Here is a 17299-nt window from a genome sequence, read left to right as displayed (position 1 = left end):
AACAATGAATTCCGCTTTTGAAACCGTAAACGTAAATTAAATACAAATTCATAATTATGCATTGTATAATTTACTTTGTAATTAAATAATAAATAGGCGTGACAGCTTAGTTCTCAATCTTAATCACAGCACCATAATCCATAGCGAATTATTTATATCCACTTGAAAGGTATTGGATATATGTACATATAAGGCGGCCAAACGAAACTCGGTTAATCAAAATGAAGTTACTAATCCTCTTCCTAGCCACATTGGGCGCAGCTGCCGCACGCCTGAGGGGACACACTATCAAAGGATGATGACTGGCTGCTTGAATTTTGAATTTTTAATCCATTTTTAAGAGGGGTAATAGCGAACGTTAGTTACAAGTTGGATTAGATGGACAATTTTCTAAAACGAAACTATGCAGCTGAGCGTTTCATTTAATTTAAATAATCCCGCCACAAAACGTTCTTGGTGCAGTGTGACCATAGCGCAACAAATATATAGATGTTTTTGATAGCCAATGAGAAAGTAAACAAAACATGGCAGCGAACTGCAAACTTAGGGATCTCATCCTGAACAGCCAGGTGCCGCTGGTCCTGGACCAGTTTCCGCTGGAATGGGAGTGCTTCGAGGGATCCCTCCACGACTGGTGCAAGCGCTTCGACCAGGAGGCCAGCTCTTTTCCAGACTTCGAGCTGATGGCCTCGGCGGACAGCAGTACGCCCCAGTGGGAGCGAAAACGGACCAAAGCCACTAAGCTCAGCATGCAGCAATTCCTGCGGGAGTACGGCGTCCTAGAGGAGCAGCACACCCACTGGGCGGCGTACCAGTACAAAGGAGCCAATGTAGTGCCACCCAGTTGCCGGAAAGGCATCGATTTCTCCAGCTTCGGCTTCCCGGACGTCGGAGACGACTTTCGCTTCTGGCTGGGATCGGAAGAGGCCAACACGCCGTGCCACTACGACACCTATGGCGTTAACATAGTGGTGCAGGTGCACGGCAGCAAGTCGTGGCTGCTCTTTCCGCCTGAGACGCCGCTGCAGAGCACCAGGATTCCCTACGAGGAGTCCAGTGTCTACTGTCTGGAGAACTTTTACGCCCCGGATCCGGCAAAGATGCAGAGCTACGAGCATCTGGGCCGGCAGGCCTACCACTGCAACCTGCAGGCGGGCGAGGTGCTAATCGTGCCGCGTAACTGGTGGCACTACGCTGAGGCCATGTCCACGTCGCTGAGTGTTAACTACTGGGTGCCGCTAAAAGTGGACATGGACCTGGTTTTGGACGAGTTCCTGGTCATGCAAATCGTGGAGAGCTTTGTCAAGGGCGAGAGCGATCAAATAAAGCAGTACCTGCTTAATCCCAACCAGGTGGGTAACCTGACTACCAAGCCCAGCGACCTTTACGCCCAGTTCGAGCAGGCGGTGCAGAATCTGGAGAGTAGCCAGAACACCCGAAAGCTCTACGACACCGACTACATCAGCCAAGCGGATTGGAAAACTTTGTTGAATGGTATCAACCACACAGTGCGCCCTTTGCAAGTGATGCCCCACGAGGAATACAAGCGGCTCCTCAGCGCAAACTCCAAGAGATTCCGAAAAGCTGCCAGCCCACCAGAGACAACTCCCATTAGTTCCACTTGGGAGCTTCTAGTAAGCAGCATGTGCGCTCCACGGGTTATTGCCGAAATGAAGCGCGAGTTCTTTCGCAGGCTAGGAAAGAGTAACTCCCTCTAGTTAAACGCACATGGGTAGGGTAAGAACGTTTACTGTGATACGTGATAATATGGTTGCATATATGAGATTAAAATCCAATAAGCCATCAACATGTATGATACAATTTCCAAACAGAACCAGAACACGGAGCATTAAATGCCGAATACCACCCATCTTGCCTGCCCACCATCCAGACTAATCTGAGGCTCTGCCATGCGATTGACTCTTGGGCGGAACATACTGTGCACATGTGGACATGAACTTGCTGAGCTACAGCCCCATTTACCAGCCAGGTGGCTTCTGGTTGGGATATCCGCCCTGCTGGTTGGCATAACTGCCTGGGTATGTTCCGTAGTGGCCGGGTTGGGGTCCCTGCGGGAATCCCTGGTACTGATAATCTACAGAAGATGAACAGCGTTATTAAAGAGTCATGTAAAACTGGGACATTAACTTACTGCCAGGATACGGCAAGGTGGCGTACGGATTGAAGCTCTGTGGCATCGGAGCGGGCACATAGGCGGGGTAGGGCACACCTGGTTGGGTTCCGTATGGAATGGGCATGCCATGCACTTGAGCCGGATACGGAATGTTGGCCGTTGCTGCGACAGGCGGCACACTGGGCGCGGAGCCAGGTGGAATATCTGAAAGCAAAGAACGGTTTCGGTATCGTGTTTAGTTAGGTTTAGGTGCTTCACTTACCACTGCCACTGCCCGATGTGGATGCATAGTGCGAGGGCAGGGCCGGGGTGGCCGGACAAGCCTGGCGACTGGACTCTGTGGTTAAATCCTTGAGCAGCTCCTCCTTCTCTGTCTTGCGGGCGAACACAAAGTCGCTGATCTTGTTCTGGAATACAACCAGCAATTGCGTGAGGTCGTTGTAGAACTTGGTGCCCTCCTGTAGATTTCCAGAAAGTTCAATGTAGCTATCGAAAGCGGTTGCTAGCTCCTGGTATAAAGTATCCCGTGAGCTGCCGCAGCTGCCCGTTTCAGAGACAAAGGCACCATGAGCACTCTGGATGTCGCTGACCAAAGACTGCTGGCGCTCCACGCTCTCGCGCACCTGCTGCTGTAGGGGATTGAGTACTTGGCCAATACGAGCCAACGATAGGGCGGGCTCGTCAATAGCACCATCCTTCTGCAGGGCAATCAAAAACTCGTCCTTCATATTGAACGTGGCCCCCTTCAGCTCGGACTCAATGGCCTCACGCTCTGCCTTAATGGTCTCCACGTCGTCCATCAGCTTCTTGAGACGCTGCACGCTGGAGCAGTTGGGATCCACACTGCCACTGGCCGAGGGCAGAGACTGTTGGATTTGATCGGGTGGCAAGGACAAAAGTTGGATGCCCTTCTGGTTAGCTTCGAACTTCTGGCGAACCACCTTGTCGGCTTCAATGGCATTGGTGATGACTTCGCGATACTTCTTCGCGTTGGTGCGGAACATCTCCGTTAGCTTATCGGAGCTGATGCGAGTCCAACGCTCCTTAAATTGCGCACGCAACTGGTTATCAGAGTCGCGTTCTTCGTCCAAGAGCCGCTCGGTTTCGTCGAGAATCTCGCGGTTGCGGTTTAGTAGCTCGGGAAGATCCTTAAGCAGCGTCTGCACATTCTCAATGCCGCCCTTCTGGCGAACTTCATTGGCCTTCTCCTTTAGCGACGGTGGAAGCCCACTGTTGCCATCAGCTGTCTCTACGGCCGCTGGCAGATTCAAGCTGGCCAAAACGGCGTTTAGCGTTTGGGTGGCTTCACGCAGCTTCATGATCTCCACGTTGACGATCTCATTGCGCCGCATATCGGATGCGGTGAGTGCGCGATGGAGTTCCACGGGCACTAGACTGCTGAATATATCCTTAAAGTTGGCAGCCATGGGGACAGCGATGGCCAGTGGCTTAGCCAACTGGGCCTTTCCAGGAGGTGTCAAGGTGCTCAGATCCGGTATGATCTCGTTGTAGATGAACTCGTTGTCCTTGGTGGACTCGGCCAAGTTGCGCTTGGCGCGGCTAAAGTATTCATCCAAGTAGGTCTCATTACCGCCACGCGTCTGAGCTGCCTTGAAAAGATCGATGGCGTTGCGCAAACGAGCAATCTCCTCTCCAATCTTCTTGGCGGCACGGCACACCAGACTCTGGTACAGCTGGGTGAGGGCATGGAAGCCAGCCTGCTTTCCAGCGATCGTAGGTATCCACTCCTTCTCCCACAGGCTGCGCACAGACTCCTTTTGCATGGCGCGCAGCACATCGGCGTAGGACTCTTCCGCCTGACAGCAAAGCTTGGCGATGATCTGGTCCTTCATGTTATCTGGAGGAATATAAATGCTTTAAATTGTTAGACAATTGTTATTACATTCGATTTTTTTTAAGACAGTGATCGGAACTTTATCTCTGTTGAATTGAATGATTCATTCTTCTTATCATATAATTTGAACGGAAATAATCGGGTCATGTACCCGCGAAACCAAATTAATATTATTGAATAATCATATTACATTGAGGACTTTCATCGTATGCCAAGTATAAGAGACTTCTTCACACTGGACTTCTACTTAGATGATTTTAACTGATAAAATAGTTTTATCGCCCAATGTAAACAGCGAAACTTTGCTCATAGATAAGCATTTGAATATGAATGGTGTTCGTGCTCTTATTTGAATAGCTTCTACATACCCTTAATTGCCTTCAAAATGAAGACCTCTTGCGCCTGGGCCACCATCAGAGCCTGCAGCACGGTCAGCGAATCCTGGCTGAGATCGGGCGTGGGTTCCGAGGGCACTGCCGCCGGCGTGGCTCCCTTCAAGTACTGAAAAATGCCGGCGCTCTGCTGGAGCAGTTTGATGGTCAGTTTAAGGCCATCATCCGAATCCAGGGGCTGGTTGGCAGCGATACAGCTCTGGAGAGCGGCAATGTTGAAGAGCACGCATACCTTCTCATAGAGCAAGGAGGTGTGAGCTGTGAATGATGGGTAGTCAGGTTAGTGGTGAAATATACTTGGCACATGGCAGTGAATCACTCACTCAGGCTGATCTTGTTGCCGAAAATGGAGCCCTTGTCGAAGGCATCCTTCCACTTAAAGGGTATCTGCAGTTCGCTAACCGATATCTTTGTCTCCAGCGCGCAGATCTGGTCATAATAGCTGAAAATACAGAGGAGGCAACAAAACCCGGAGGCAAAACCATATCCATTAGTTAACGACTACGTCATCTGAGAGCTTGTTTACGTCTGACCACAACCGACCGCACTAATACAGAAGCACCAGGTGCTGTTTGAATTGAATGGAACGGGTGTGATTAGCTGCCTCTTTTGTGCGAGTGACTCATCCGGAGATCCCCGGGAAATGGCCACAAAGACTTGGTCATTACTTACGCGTACACAATCTCCAGCGAAGCCTCGTACTTTTCGAAGAATTTCCAAATCGCCGTATTGCGTTGTTTCGAAAATTCGTTGACGGCCTCTGCGTACTTGCCCTTCTCCTCCTCCGACGCACCGTTGTAGGTGCTCTGGATGAGATTATTCAGCGGCTTGATCACATCCACCTCCGACGGCTTCTTCAGCGGCACGCCCAGAAACTTCGACATCTTTTCCTGTTCTGCGGATTCTGCTTCTGGTCCGATTTCAGATTCCAAGTGATATTAATTACCCGTCTGTCGCTCTTTTCGAACTCCGCTCTGCGCTTTCTTTCTTTCCCCTCCAACAGCTGGCCAGGGATGACCAGTCGTCGATAGAGTTTTCGATAACCGCTATGGAGCACAGACACTCAAAGGTATACTAGAGATTTGGATTCATATTTCATAAGTGCTTTAAACCTTTTATTTCAATATTTTAAACTAAATAAATAGAATAAAAAAGAATATTTCTTATTTCAACCGGTAACTAGCAGAGCTGCCAGTATTTCAATACCCATTACGTTTGTGCATTGCATACGTATCTCGCCCTGTCGTTACGTTTTCAGCGGTGTGGCATCTCTGCGGCGAGAGAAAGGTAACCCTAGACTTTCTATTTTCTGATTGCGTTGTTGTCGAGAAAACTCAGCGAAATTATTGGTTTTTCTGCACAATTTCTCGTAGCAAGGAGCACGCTTACTAGAGTAGTCAGTCCTTGTCAAAAATTCGCACGTAAGTTGATACACGGGGCTCTGGCTCGACTATCCCAGTTACACCTAGAATCCCGTTCTATTCAATTCCACAGAAGAAGCAGCAGCAGTAGCGAGGCAGAAAACCGAAGAGACCCCGCGATGGCCGAAGTGGAGAAACCAACGGCGGCCACGCCCCCGACCGACATCCCCCAGACCACGGCTCCAACTGCCAGCGAGGCGCCAGTGGCTGTAACGCCCACAACGGATGCCACCGTGGACGTAGAGCCGGGCACCTCGCCCACCCAGGAGCCCAACTCCAATTCGCATCCGCACGACTCCGAGTACGACACGGCCAGTGATCTGGAGGGCGGAGAGGACTACGACGAGGAGAGTGCCAGCGGGAGCGCCAGTGGCAGTGGCAGCGAGGAGGAATCTGAGACGGACGACGAGGACGAAGAGGTGGGCAGCGAGACGGATGATGGCGACGGGGAGCAGGCATTGGACCGCTCCGTCGCCGACAGCGAAGCGCAGAAGAAGGTGGACGAGGACCGCAGCAATCCCCAGTACATCCCCAAGCGGGGCACCTTCTACGAGCACGACGACCGAACGGCGGAGACCGAGGGTGAAATCCTAATTGAACCGGAAAACGGTGCTGGCCAGGCGGCGGCGGAGCCAAATGGCGAACTCAATGGACTAGCGGCAGCCGGCGCCACGCCCACTGGCCAAACGCCACAGATCTCACAGGCATCCAAGACCATGCGCAAATGGCAGCCAGCTTCAGGCGGTGATCGCTGGTCCCACGATCGTTTCGAGGCTGCGGAGCAGGCTCCCAAATCCCGGGCAGAGTTGCTGCAGACATACGGGTATGACATTAGAAACGAGGACGCACCGCCCAGAGCCAGACGTCGCCGGCGATATACGCGTGGGCCTAGTAAATACTCAAGAAACTGGGAGGACGAACAGGCCTACCTCAAAGCAAGCAATAAGGAGCGCAAGCCGCCGAGGCCACAGGACTTCCCGGCGCTCAACGAGAGAAAGCCACGTGGTCCACGAACGTCATCCTCGCGTGAAGAAAAGGAAAACCGACGGTCCGTCGGCGCTGGAGGCTTGGTTGCAGAGAAGCAACAGCCCTTGGCCAGTGGCTCCAATCCTCACAGATCCCAGGAGCGTGAACGGGAGAGGGAAAGAGAGCGGGAACGTGATCGTGAGCCCAAGAATCGCAACTTTGGGCGGATGAACGGTGGACCCGGACGTCAGAATGGCATGGAGTTTAAGAAGAACAGCCGTGGACAGCAGCCACGAGAGCGGGAGCGAGGCCCAGACCAACTGGACAACCGTAACCAGAAGCAAACCACTCCACGCTCCAACCAGCAACAACAGCAGCAGCAACCTCAGCATCAGCAACAGCCACAGCAACAACGACAGCCGTCCCAGCAGCAGCAGTCTCCACAGACGCCGCTCTCTACGTCGAACCTCTCGCAGCGACTGCAGCAGGTGCAGCAACGCAACGATCCCAGCCATGTGGGCAGTGTCCAGATGCACTCGCTGGCTAGCCAGAGTCAGGCGCCCCAGCAGCAGCAGCCACTGCATCAGGAACAGCGAAATGCGCCCAAGCGCTACTCCAGCCTGCGTCGCTCCCAGCAGGAGGCATCACAGCACTTGGCGGAGCAGCAGCAGCAACAGCAGATGCAGCAGCAGTTGCATCTTCAACAGCAGCAGCAGCAGCAACAATCGCAGATCATGATTCAGGACCCACATGTTCTAATGCAGATCGCCTATCAGCAACAGGAGCTGCAGGCCCAACTGCAGACCATGCAACTGGGACCACCAACTGCCGCAGGAGCAGTGCCAACACCACCAAAGCCACATGCCCCACCGGCAGCCGCATATCCGCAAGCACAGGCGGCACCGTACTATGTGACCGGAACGGAGACTGTTCCAGTGCCAGTGCCCCAGGCACCTTATGTGAATCCGGCTAGTGCCGCTTACTTGCCAACCACGCCGGCTGCCGTGGCGTACGCCCAAGCAGGGCCTCCGGTTGTAACACAACCCACACCGCCGCCGGCACAGGCTCCGCCCGCAACACAGCCGGCTCAGCCGTATCAGAACTACAACACAGTCGGTGGCACCACCTACTTTGTGCCGCCTGCTCAAACCACTAGCCGACCAACAGCTCTGCCCCAGCGTCGTCCCACCAACGCGATTCCCATTCTCCCGCCCTCCGAAAAGCATAAGGCCAAGGGCGGAGCCAAGGAGGAGGGCATCTCGGACAACATAGATCACATCATTGACAACATGTTCGTGCAGCGACCTTCGGCCTTCCAGGCCACCGGCGAGGGTGCCACTCCAGGTGGGGGAGCAAAGGACGAGGCGGCAGCCACCCCACCGGCTACCGAGCAGAACCTTCAGCCAGTTCCGGCCACTGGGCAGGAATGAGTGCAGGCGTACGCCGGCTTGCCGCCACAGCAGCAGCAGAGACGAGGCCAACGGATAGCACCGCCGCCCTCCTCCGGCTACTCAATGCTGCAGCCGCACGCTGGCTACTATCGACCTCCGCCCCCGCCGCACTAGTGCGGACGGCCCAGCTCCGAACTCAGCTCATCCGACGATTTTTTTTCCCCATTCTGTCTTCGGGTCCGCGACACCGAAGCACTGCATAAATTGTAGACACGCAGTGAGAACCATTTGTAATTAGCATTTAGCTCCCAGATAATCGAACTTACTAACGAAAAGTTTTCGTATATAGATGAGTATATTGAGTATATAGATGATATATATTGTAATCCGGCGCAAGCTCCATTTAATTTGTACGTAGTATCTAGGGCCAGCTGCGGCGCTCGCTTATTAAGTCAAAAGTGAACAAGTGTTGAACGTATTGAAGCGGCTGGGCGCTTAGCTTATTTAGCCGCATTTTAGAGTTGAAACAAAAGAATTACCGAGAGAAATGTATTTGCATAAACTAATCGATCATTGAATTTAAATAAACGTTTAACACGAAGTTACAAATGCTGCACACCCTTTCTGTCACTCCAACTTACAAACTAACTACAAAGTCCGCGTTCTCGTTTAGTTTCCGATCAAAGGTGGGTTGAACAAGGGATCCAATTTTGAAAGAAATAATGTTTAAAATTGCTGTTCGTTAAAATCTAGTTCATCTATTAATGGTGCTAATTAAAAATAATAGTCGAAATAGTAGAACAAAATGTAAAAGAACCCAAAAATGTACTTTCTGATCGGAACTAAAGAGAGCAGGGTTCATGTTTACGACATAAAGTAAGATTTAATCTCTTCTTAATACTAGGTGAGCTCTTCAAAGCTTCGATTCCTTGGCCAACTGTTCCAAGAGTACGCTGATGCGGCGGAATGAGTCCTTAAAAATGTCGTTGAACTTGCGAGCGCTTGTCTTCTGGCTATCGCGATAAGCGGTGGTATTAATGAACACACTACAATGAGAGAAATTAAAAAACAAATTCAAGAAAGATAAGCATCTAGCTTACGCTTCAGAGGTGATGGAATAAAAGACGCCGTAGCCATCGAAGACCATGGGCGCCACGAAGCCAACGTTGGCGGTGAAGCCCAGAGTGCTGGACGAGAGCACAAAGTTGCCTCCACCGCCGCTCTTGGTGTACAACGGATCATCGTAGAAGGCGGGAATGTCCATTTTGCTTTCGTACGCTGCGCACCACAGGCCAAACAAGTGCCTATCGATGCCATGTCCCTTGCGCGCCTCGTTCATGAAGTGCTTGTGCTCATCGACTGCCCGACGGAAAGCCTTCGCTAGTGACATATCGCCAACCTGCTTGTTGGAGGACGCCCGTAGGAACTCCGCCACAGCGCCAGTGCAGGATCGCAGAGTTTCCGTGCGTCCATTGTAGTACTGACGCATCAGAGCGGTCTCATATGTGGGAGCAATTCTGTTGGATATCCATGGAGTAAAATTGATGTCTAGTAAGTCCAGGGAAGAACTTACTCTTTATGCATTTGGTAGTAGGCCCACTGCATGACAACCTGAACAAAGGAGTCTGGATGCAGTCGATGGGTTTTCATAAACTCCTTGCCGTAGTCATCGAACGCAGTGAAGGTCACAGTAACGTCAACACCCTGAGGATAACACATGAAGGATTAACTAGTTCAATAGGTTTCTATCTGGACTATCTTACCCTATCATCAATATCCTTCTGTACGCGCTTGATCTCGCTCTTGAGAGTGTCATCCAGCTGAAAGTTCAGCTCCTTGACCTCTATAACATTGCCTTTTTCGGCCTCGGACCAGTCGGGCTCTGGCACCTCCAGGAAGCTCAGTTGCATGAAGGTGGCGTAACTGATGCTGACGGTGCCATCGTAGCAGCTGTGCTCACCCGCCCAGTTGAAGCGTCCGTTGCGAAAGACGATAATGCTGCTGCTGCGGTCAGCCCAGCGGGAGTGGAGATCACCGTAGAGACCCAGCTGGGAGGACTCCTCGTAGTCCTTGGGCGATTGCTCGTACCAGCAAATCTCCATGCTTGCGCTCTCTACCAGCAGCAGCGTCTCCTTGTTCGCATCCGAGATTTCCCTCAGCCGGTTGCGGTTGCGTGCCCAGGTGGAACGTTCGTCATGGCTCAGGGTGGGCACACAATCGCCCAACGGCTCGTAGTCGAGAATGCTGCGCAGTCTTTGGAGAGTCACAAGGATTTCGGGAGCCGATAGGATAGTGTCGTCCTCGTGCACACAATCGAAGATGAACTGGCGTCCCTTGCCAGAAATGAGGATGTGACTCGGCGTCTTACCCTCATCCTTGGTGAGAAAATGCTTCTCTATACGATCTTGTTCCTCGCCTGGCACGCGACACGTGGAGAAGAAGTGCTTGTACAGCGCCGAGGAGTACTTTATTTTGCCGCCGTTCGAGGAGAGCGGCTTGATGCTGGACGTTCTAGTCAGTTCCCAAAACTCGAGCGTGTGGTAAATGTGCCGCGCCAGACTCTGCGAAAATCATACACTCAATCAGGAAACCCTTTAAACATTGTTAGCAAGAGTTATGAAGTCAACTGCACTTGCAGATAAGCAAATAAGAGTCCACATGATAACATAAAGTGTTCCCATTGAGCTTGTAATGTCGGACCACTTACCTTTAGCATGTATTCCGGTGTCTCCGGTACGCCCACCATCTCCAGTTGCGCGGGCATGACCATGAGCTGGTAGGGCAGCAGCGGCATCCGAATTAGATGGTATCCGTAGTCCTCCCACCAGCTGCCCAGCCAGTTCCTCATGCTGGCCGCCCGCTTCTTGAGCTGTTCGTGCAGCTCGACGCCCACGCCGTTCTGGAACTCATCAATAGTCTTGCGGGCCTGGGCCAACTCCTCCTTGGTCCCGAATGGCTGGATGCAGCTGTAGTAGCGCTCCATGGTGTCCCTAAGTTCCGGCAGCGGGAGCGAGGGTAAAGTCTCATCAAAGTCGAAGGTGTTCTTATCATCCTTGCTCATGAAATATAGGCTAGCCCGGTCCATGGTGGTTTAGCTGCGGGGGACAAGTTGGAATCGTTGATATCATTCTGCGCGTGTGGTTGCTTTCTATAGGCCTATGCTAGATTAGTACAATACAATAATCATATCGGGAATCGCATTCATCGGGTCCAAAGTTCGCTCAATAAATTACAGAGTACATTCACATCGGAAACCAATTAATACCAGCGCAGGATACACATAAAAATAGTGTGCAACTTAATATCACACAGCTAAATGTGCAACGAATGTGTGAAGTATGCTCCAAGTTAAATGTAATCTTTATGGGACTGCAACTAGACGATTATCTGCACCAATCTCCATGAGCGGGACAAAGTCCGGATTGGGGAGCTTTATAAATATTTATATTCCCGGGCGCACTGGTGAAATCATAGGCGAATTTCTAGCCCACTGACCTTTGGACTCGATGGAGAATTCACTTTTGCCGGAGACAACCGAACCGCCAGACTGCCGTTATACGACTGAATCCATAGGTTGGTTCCATATCGCAGCACACCTCGCCGGAGGGGAGGAGCACTTGAGTTATCGCACCGTGGGATCCGCCACCCGCGTCCACTGACTCAGTTTGATAGTATATCAACCCAATCAAACCCAAACTGCAGACAGTCGGCCACCGATAAGGTTCGGGTTTCATTTGAATTTCCATATGAATTTTTAGATAATAGATGCCAGCGGACACACCCACACAAACCTTCAATGGGGCGGCAGTTGAATGTTGTACCTGAACTTCGGTTTGCGGTGCACTCGATCGAAATTAAGGCGATTCTGCAGCTATCAAGTTCATTTGGCTAGATAAGCAGACGATTTAATAGGTTTATCAATTATTTTTATTTTTAAACTGCTGCGTTTTTGTTTACAAGCGGCGAACGACCCTATAGGAAATTTGCGCAGCGAACACCTGTTTGCATGAGTTGCCAGACTTTAGGACCTGATTGTGTATACCGTTATACGACAAGATCTCCTTAGGTGACATTATACATTGTAAAGCATAACTTTTGAAAATCAAAGTTCAGATTTTAATTTCCAACCCGGCAAATATAATCAAGCAGAATTAATGCAATCAGCTGCTATACATGCACAAATATATGCCAAAAAATAAAAAGAATTAATAAAAATAAGATATTAATTAAATTAGATATTAACTGTTTTGTAATTATTTAAAAATGAAAATCATATTTATTATTTAATTCGATTCATAGCATCCAAGCTGCCGCCCATCTGGCAACGCCGCCAGCAGCTGAAACAGCTGACATCTGACGAAATGAGTGAAAGAGACAGGCAGAAAGAAAAGAAAGAAATTTGGGACGCTTGCTTTCTTAAGCGGCTTTAATAAACATCTAATCCCAGCAAAAGGTGGAAATGCTTCCATCCACGGGTCTCTTTAAGGGCTTTCTGTGCCCGTACTTTGACGGCCAGGATGCGGCGACCTGCAAGCGCCCCTTTTGTCACTTTAAGCATGCCCGCAAAGGTGAGATATTTATGTCCACTCAATTTCACAAGAAATTCTATTCCCTTCCGGTTTACAGACGAGGTGGAGGCCGCACCGCCTGCTGAACCCCCACCCGTGCCCGAGTACAAGCCGGCGCCCAAGCTGCTCTCTCTCCCACTGCCCCAGATCACGCTATGTGCGCCCCGAAAAAAGTCCAATCTGGAGTACCACCCGGAGAAGCCGGCTCTGAACGCCTCGCCGGCGAAGAAGAAGCCGGACGCGGTCGTGGACAGTGCCCCCAAATATGTGCCCGGCCAGCCATCTGCTGCAAATGGTGAAGGAGATGACGATTGGCAGACGATTCTAGAAAAGGAAATTGATGAGCAAATGCAGGTGGAAATCGAGGACCATGACCAGAATAACGACGAAGAAGAGAAGATGGAAATGGTGGCTGAAAACGAGGAGGAAGATCATGAAGAGCAGCTAAAGGATGTCAAGGACAGCCACAAAAATGAACATAAGCCGAGCAAGGAGCGGGAAAGGGATAAAGAAAAGGAAAAGGTCAGAGAGCTGGAAAAGGAAAAGATCAAAGACAGGGATCGGGATCGGGAAAAAGACAAAGAGAAGAGCAAGGATAAGGACAGGGATAGAGAAAAGGAAAAAAAGGATAAGGATAAGGATAAGCGAAAGTCATCCCACAGCGACAAAGAGCGTTCCAAGGAGCGGCACACCTCGAGCTCAAGTTCCTCTAAGCACAAGTCTTCCTCCAGCTCCTCTTCCAGCAAAAAGTCATCCAGCAGCGATAAGCACCGCGACGAGAAAAGTTCCAGCAGCCGGCACAAGATCAGTTCCTCATCATCCGCCTCGAAGAGTCATCATCACAAATCCAGTTCCTCTAGTTCACGGTCCAAGTCTAAGAGCAGCTCGTCATCCAGCAAGAGCACTAGCACTTCGAAGAGCGAACCGGAGGCGGATAAAGATAAGGAGGCTGAAGCTACCGCGCTGGCAACGACGGAACCAAAGGATGATCTGGATGACCTGGACTTCGATTTTGAAGCAGACACCTCGGAAGGAGAAATTGTTCGTCAGTGTGAGATGATTTTTGACGAGATGGAAAAAAAATTCGCGCAGATGCACAATGACGAAGGCGGCGACGCCAACCCGGAGAGTTCTCGCAAGCGCAAAGCTCCTTCGCCCGACATTGATACCTTCACAGAGGCGGCCACAGCGGCTCTGCAGAAGCGCCGGGTGGCCCACGAGAACGCTGACAAGATCAAGCCACATTTGGCTCCTTCGGTGGCGATGCGCAAACCCAATCATATCCGTAATGCCATGCAGGCGATCTTCGACCGGCGAGCGGAACTGCGGCGCCAGGAGAAACTGCAAGCCGAAGCCGCTGCGGAGCAGCTACGTCAGGCACAGGAGCGGGTGCGCCAAGCGCAGGAGGAGCTCCGACAGGCCAAGGTCAACTCCAACCTCACGCCCCTTATTCCGCGAAGTGCTTTGACACCACCAGTGCGTTCAGGTGAGCATTTCACTTTGAAATATATAATAAAATATACAAATCAAATAATTTTTATTGGCAGCCCGCAGCATAGCACCAGTGGCCAACATTGTGGCCATCGCTCGGGCCAAAAAGAAGATCGAAGAGCTGCAGGCCGAGAAAAAGCCAGCTTTCACGCCTGCACAATCCTTCAAGGGCGCCGGCCGAGTGGCGCACAAGCCCACTGCTGCGCTAGACAAAGCTGCTCCTGTGTCCAACGCGGAGAAGCCAACCGTCCTAGATCCCAGCAGCTCGAAAATATCTTACAACGTGCGCATACAGTATTACGAGATGATGGTGAGGCACTGCACCGTCATCTATCCGCAGCTGGCAGATGCCTGGGAACGCGCCCAGGTGGAGGAACTAGCCGTCTTTAAGAAGTGCAACACGCCTGCCATCTACAAGAACAGCTGCATGCTGGCGATTAACAAGCTCCGCAAGGAGGCTATCGAGGCAGGAAACAGGCCGAGCGTGGCCAGCAAGACGGTGTCGCATGAGATGATGCTGGGCGGCAAGCGGGCGCTTACTACATCCTGGAGCGTAGAGAAAAAGGGGTGGGTTTGTATTTTAAACTGCATTGGTTATCTATATGCACATTATAAGATGACTCTTATTTAATTGTAAATTAATTGTGCCCCTGGGCACAAGCATAAACATAAATTCTGTTTATGACATCACATTTGAACCGGGAAGTCATAAAAGTTTACTTTTATGATATTTGCCAGTATTCCTAACATCTCAATTGCATATAAATAGTCTTTAATTTAGCTAAGAAAACTTTAAATAAATATCTTTTGCAGAAAACTTGGCTCCTTGGGCAATGGCGAGCCTTTCGATGCTTTAGACGCTGAGAAAGCATACGAAATGGTCTTCGATCTGCGCCTGACGGAAGAGCAGCTGGTGGAGAACGGCTATCCGCGTCCGGGCGAGAAGCGCGGATCAGCAGTGATACGCGCCTGCCGGCCCAACCGTCGACCCAACCAGAGTGAGCGCTACTGTTCCCGCTGCGGCAAGGTATTCAGCTTGGATATATACGAGCATCAGGGCTTTGACATGTGTAACTACCATCCGAAAAGCACGGGATATCGACGAGGATTCACGGACAACCAGCATCGATGCTGCCAGCAACCGGCGGGCACACCGGGTTGCACCTATGCCAACTACCACGTGAGCGACTACTACGATCCGGACAAGCTCACCTGCTTCGTGAAGACAATCGAGCGGGGTGAAGACATGGTGCCCACCAAGAAGGACATATTTGCCCTGGATTGCGAGATGTGCTACACCACACACGGAATAGAGTTGACCCGCGTCACGGTGGTGGACATAAATGGCCGCACCGTTTACGATGCTCTGGTCAAGCCGGACAACCAGATTGTGGACTACAATACGACGTGCGTGAATATAGAACTATAGCTTTTTGATTGTTTCTTATTAATCTGCAATGCTTTTACTTTAGCTACTCGGGCATCACAGAGGCGATGCTCTCCAACGAGACGCGTAGCATACGCGACGTGCAGGCGGTGTTGATGTCCATGTTTCATGCCAAATCCGTGCTCGTTGGCCACAGCCTGGAAAGCGATCTGAAGGCACTGAAACTCATTCACGACGTTGTGGTGGACACCTCGGTGCTATTTCCCCACAAGATGGGACCGCCAAAGAAGCGAGCCCTGAAAACACTGTGCATCGAAAACCTAAAGCGGATTATACAGGAAAATGGTGAGTTAGTCGAGTATATTTCTTCATGTGTATTGTTTAAATAATTTCCTTTTTCTACAGAGGCCGGCCACGACAGTGCCGAGGATGCCGAGGTGTGCATTCAGCTCATCAAGTACTATCTGCGCAACAAGATCAGTTGAGCTGCCATCGTGCACCATGGCAAGCATTCAGTTCAAAAGCATTACATACATCTGTTAATATGTATATCATGCCCATCAGAAATCAAAGCCTTAGCCCCTAATCTAACCATATTTTGTAAAATCAAACTGTATAAATAAATCACAATGCTATGACAGCGGAAACTAAGCAAAGCTTCCCTTAACTACCAGCTTAAATTGGTTAAAGCGCAGCACATGAAACTTAAGGAACGCTGGAAAGTATGCAACGGATCTGGCGAGTCCTTTGAAGAATTTCTTACCTCAGGCTTTCAACCAGGTATATTTGTCCATTTTCCTCTATTTTTTCCCTGCCCATTTTTCTTTGCGTTTTTTCCATTCTCTTTACTATCGATAACAATTCAATGAAAAGCAATTGCAAAGTTTTGTAAAGTTTTTTACCTGCCACCGCGTTACAAACTGTAATTGCAAGTTTCGTGCCTGACGCACATCACAGAATATTCGCTTGTGGCTCGCTCGTTGCTACCCTCTGCCACCCAATGACCGCCTTGTTTTTGTTGTTATTATTTAAATGTAATTTTAATCAGATTGCGGCGATACTTTATATTTTTCAATTATACTCTCGGCCTCGTCGGCTGGCCGTGGGCACCATCTGGATGTTGGCTTCTTGTTGCTCCGCACTGGCGCATGATTTTTCAATTTTAACGTTTTATAATTTTCCGTTCCTGCGATCTGGGAAAAGTTTGGCTTATTGAGCATGCAGTCGAAGTTCCAGCACTTAATTCGGCATAATTGTTGCCACCGGGCTTCCAGCTTCATCGAATGACAGGCGTTGCCATTGGCATTAGGGTGGGGTTCCCCCAGAGCCCATTTCATGGCCCATCATGCCGGGAATGGCTGATAACGACACGTGTTTATCTATTGAGCTGGCACAACACAACCTAACGAAAAGTAAATAATATTAGTGCTACTTGGCAATGACAATGTGCATATGTGGCCCGGTATGAGGAGCAGGCCCAATGGCCACAGAAGCGCACACAAACCAGGATGCGGAAGTGCTGCTTGAGGCTTAGCAGCAGCAGCAGCAGCCGCGCTGGAATTACAGCCGCACTGGGAGAAATATTCTGTTTAAAGTTATTTTATTTAAAAAAATTGAAAATTTAAAGCTGTAAATAAGATTACTTCAATATATCCCAAGATGTAATATTACAGCTTTCTTTAACAAGCATAAAA

At 50.3% G+C, this 17299-nt stretch overlaps 5 protein-coding genes across 7 annotated transcripts; 3 read left to right on the top strand and 2 right to left on the bottom strand.

The window, feature by feature from the left end:
* The first annotated feature begins 338 nt into the window (after window positions 1-338).
* Window positions 339-1807, top strand: LOC6538234 (HSPB1-associated protein 1). Its single transcript, XM_002098725.3, has one exon. The coding sequence runs from the start codon at window positions 525-527 to the stop codon at window positions 1716-1718; it is 1194 nt and encodes a 397-aa protein (XP_002098761.1). The 5' UTR covers window positions 339-524; the 3' UTR covers window positions 1719-1807.
* Window positions 1734-5406, bottom strand: LOC6538233 (programmed cell death 6-interacting protein). Its single transcript, XM_002098724.3, has 6 exons — window positions 5054-5406; window positions 4705-4823; window positions 4358-4639; window positions 2397-3992; window positions 2153-2338; window positions 1734-2095 (listed from the first exon to the last, which is right to left on the bottom strand). The coding sequence occupies exons 1-6, from the start codon at window positions 5263-5265 to the stop codon at window positions 1980-1982; spliced, it is 2511 nt and encodes an 836-aa protein (XP_002098760.1). The 5' UTR covers window positions 5266-5406; the 3' UTR covers window positions 1734-1979.
* A 235-nt stretch (window positions 5407-5641) lies between these two features.
* Window positions 5642-8760, top strand: LOC6538232 (protein CASC3). The gene is made up of 2 exons (XM_002098723.3): window positions 5642-5802; window positions 5876-8760. Exon 2 carries the CDS (start codon window positions 5922-5924, stop codon window positions 8196-8198), a length of 2277 nt encoding a protein of 758 aa, XP_002098759.3. The 5' UTR covers window positions 5642-5802; window positions 5876-5921; the 3' UTR covers window positions 8199-8760.
* On the bottom strand, window positions 8695-12133 carry LOC6538231 (peroxisomal carnitine O-octanoyltransferase). Of its 3 annotated transcripts, none has more exons than XM_015193223.3 (6): window positions 11951-12133; window positions 10867-11254; window positions 9923-10720; window positions 9733-9863; window positions 9260-9676; window positions 8695-9205 (listed from the first exon to the last, which is right to left on the bottom strand). In XM_015193223.3, exons 2-6 carry the CDS (start codon window positions 11242-11244, stop codon window positions 9073-9075), a joined length of 1857 nt encoding a protein of 618 aa, XP_015048709.1. In that variant the 5' UTR covers window positions 11245-11254; window positions 11951-12133; the 3' UTR covers window positions 8695-9072. The 3 variants fall into 3 exon arrangements, with proteins under 3 accessions (XP_015048709.1, XP_015048710.1, XP_002098758.1); XM_015193224.3 differs by having other exon boundaries at window positions 11981-12133; XM_002098722.3 differs by lacking the exon at window positions 11951-12133 and adding an exon at window positions 11655-11807.
* A 395-nt stretch (window positions 12134-12528) lies between these two features.
* Window positions 12529-16256, top strand: LOC6538230 (RNA exonuclease 1 homolog). Its single transcript, XM_002098721.4, has 6 exons — window positions 12529-12727; window positions 12786-14213; window positions 14275-14785; window positions 15032-15625; window positions 15691-15950; window positions 16011-16256. Exons 1-6 carry the CDS (start codon window positions 12619-12621, stop codon window positions 16088-16090), a joined length of 2982 nt encoding a protein of 993 aa, XP_002098757.1. The 5' UTR covers window positions 12529-12618; the 3' UTR covers window positions 16091-16256.
* Window positions 16257-17299: the final 1043 nt, after the last annotated feature.

This window comes from Drosophila yakuba, chromosome 3R (genome assembly GCF_016746365.2).
Source record: "Drosophila yakuba strain Tai18E2 chromosome 3R, Prin_Dyak_Tai18E2_2.1, whole genome shotgun sequence".
In the NCBI taxonomy this organism is placed as follows: Eukaryota; Metazoa; Arthropoda; class Insecta; order Diptera; family Drosophilidae; genus Drosophila; species Drosophila yakuba.
Note: the sequence above shows the minus strand (reverse complement) of the source record. Positions and strands in the feature narration are given on the sequence as shown.

Coding starts and splice junctions, on each gene's coding strand:
- LOC6538234 (XM_002098725.3), top strand. CDS start 525: ATGGCAGCGAACTGCAAACTTAGGGATCTCATCCTGAACAGCCAGGTG.
- LOC6538233 (XM_002098724.3), bottom strand. CDS start 5,265: ATGTCGAAGTTTCTGGGCGTGCCGCTGAAGAAGCCGTCGGAGGTGGAT. Junction 4,824..5,053: donor TCGCTGGAGATTGTGTACGC/GTAAGTAATGAC, acceptor CTGTATTTTCAG/CTATTATGACCAGATCTGCG. Junction 4,640..4,704: donor CGGCAACAAGATCAGCCTGA/GTGAGTGATTCA, acceptor CATCATTCACAG/CTCACACCTCCTTGCTCTAT.
- LOC6538232 (XM_002098723.3), top strand. CDS start 5,922: ATGGCCGAAGTGGAGAAACCAACGGCGGCCACGCCCCCGACCGACATC.
- LOC6538231 (XM_015193223.3), bottom strand. CDS start 11,244: ATGGACCGGGCTAGCCTATATTTCATGAGCAAGGATGATAAGAACACC. Junction 10,721..10,866: donor CACCGGAATACATGCTAAAG/GTAAGTGGTCCG, acceptor TGATTTTCGCAG/AGTCTGGCGCGGCACATTTA. Junction 9,206..9,259: donor TATTCCATCACCTCTGAAGC/GTAAGCTAGATG, acceptor CTCTCATTGTAG/TGTGTTCATTAATACCACCG.
- LOC6538230 (XM_002098721.4), top strand. CDS start 12,619: ATGCTTCCATCCACGGGTCTCTTTAAGGGCTTTCTGTGCCCGTACTTT. Junction 12,728..12,785: donor CTTTAAGCATGCCCGCAAAG/GTGAGATATTTA, acceptor TCCGGTTTACAG/ACGAGGTGGAGGCCGCACCG. Junction 15,951..16,010: donor GCGGATTATACAGGAAAATG/GTGAGTTAGTCG, acceptor CTTTTTCTACAG/AGGCCGGCCACGACAGTGCC.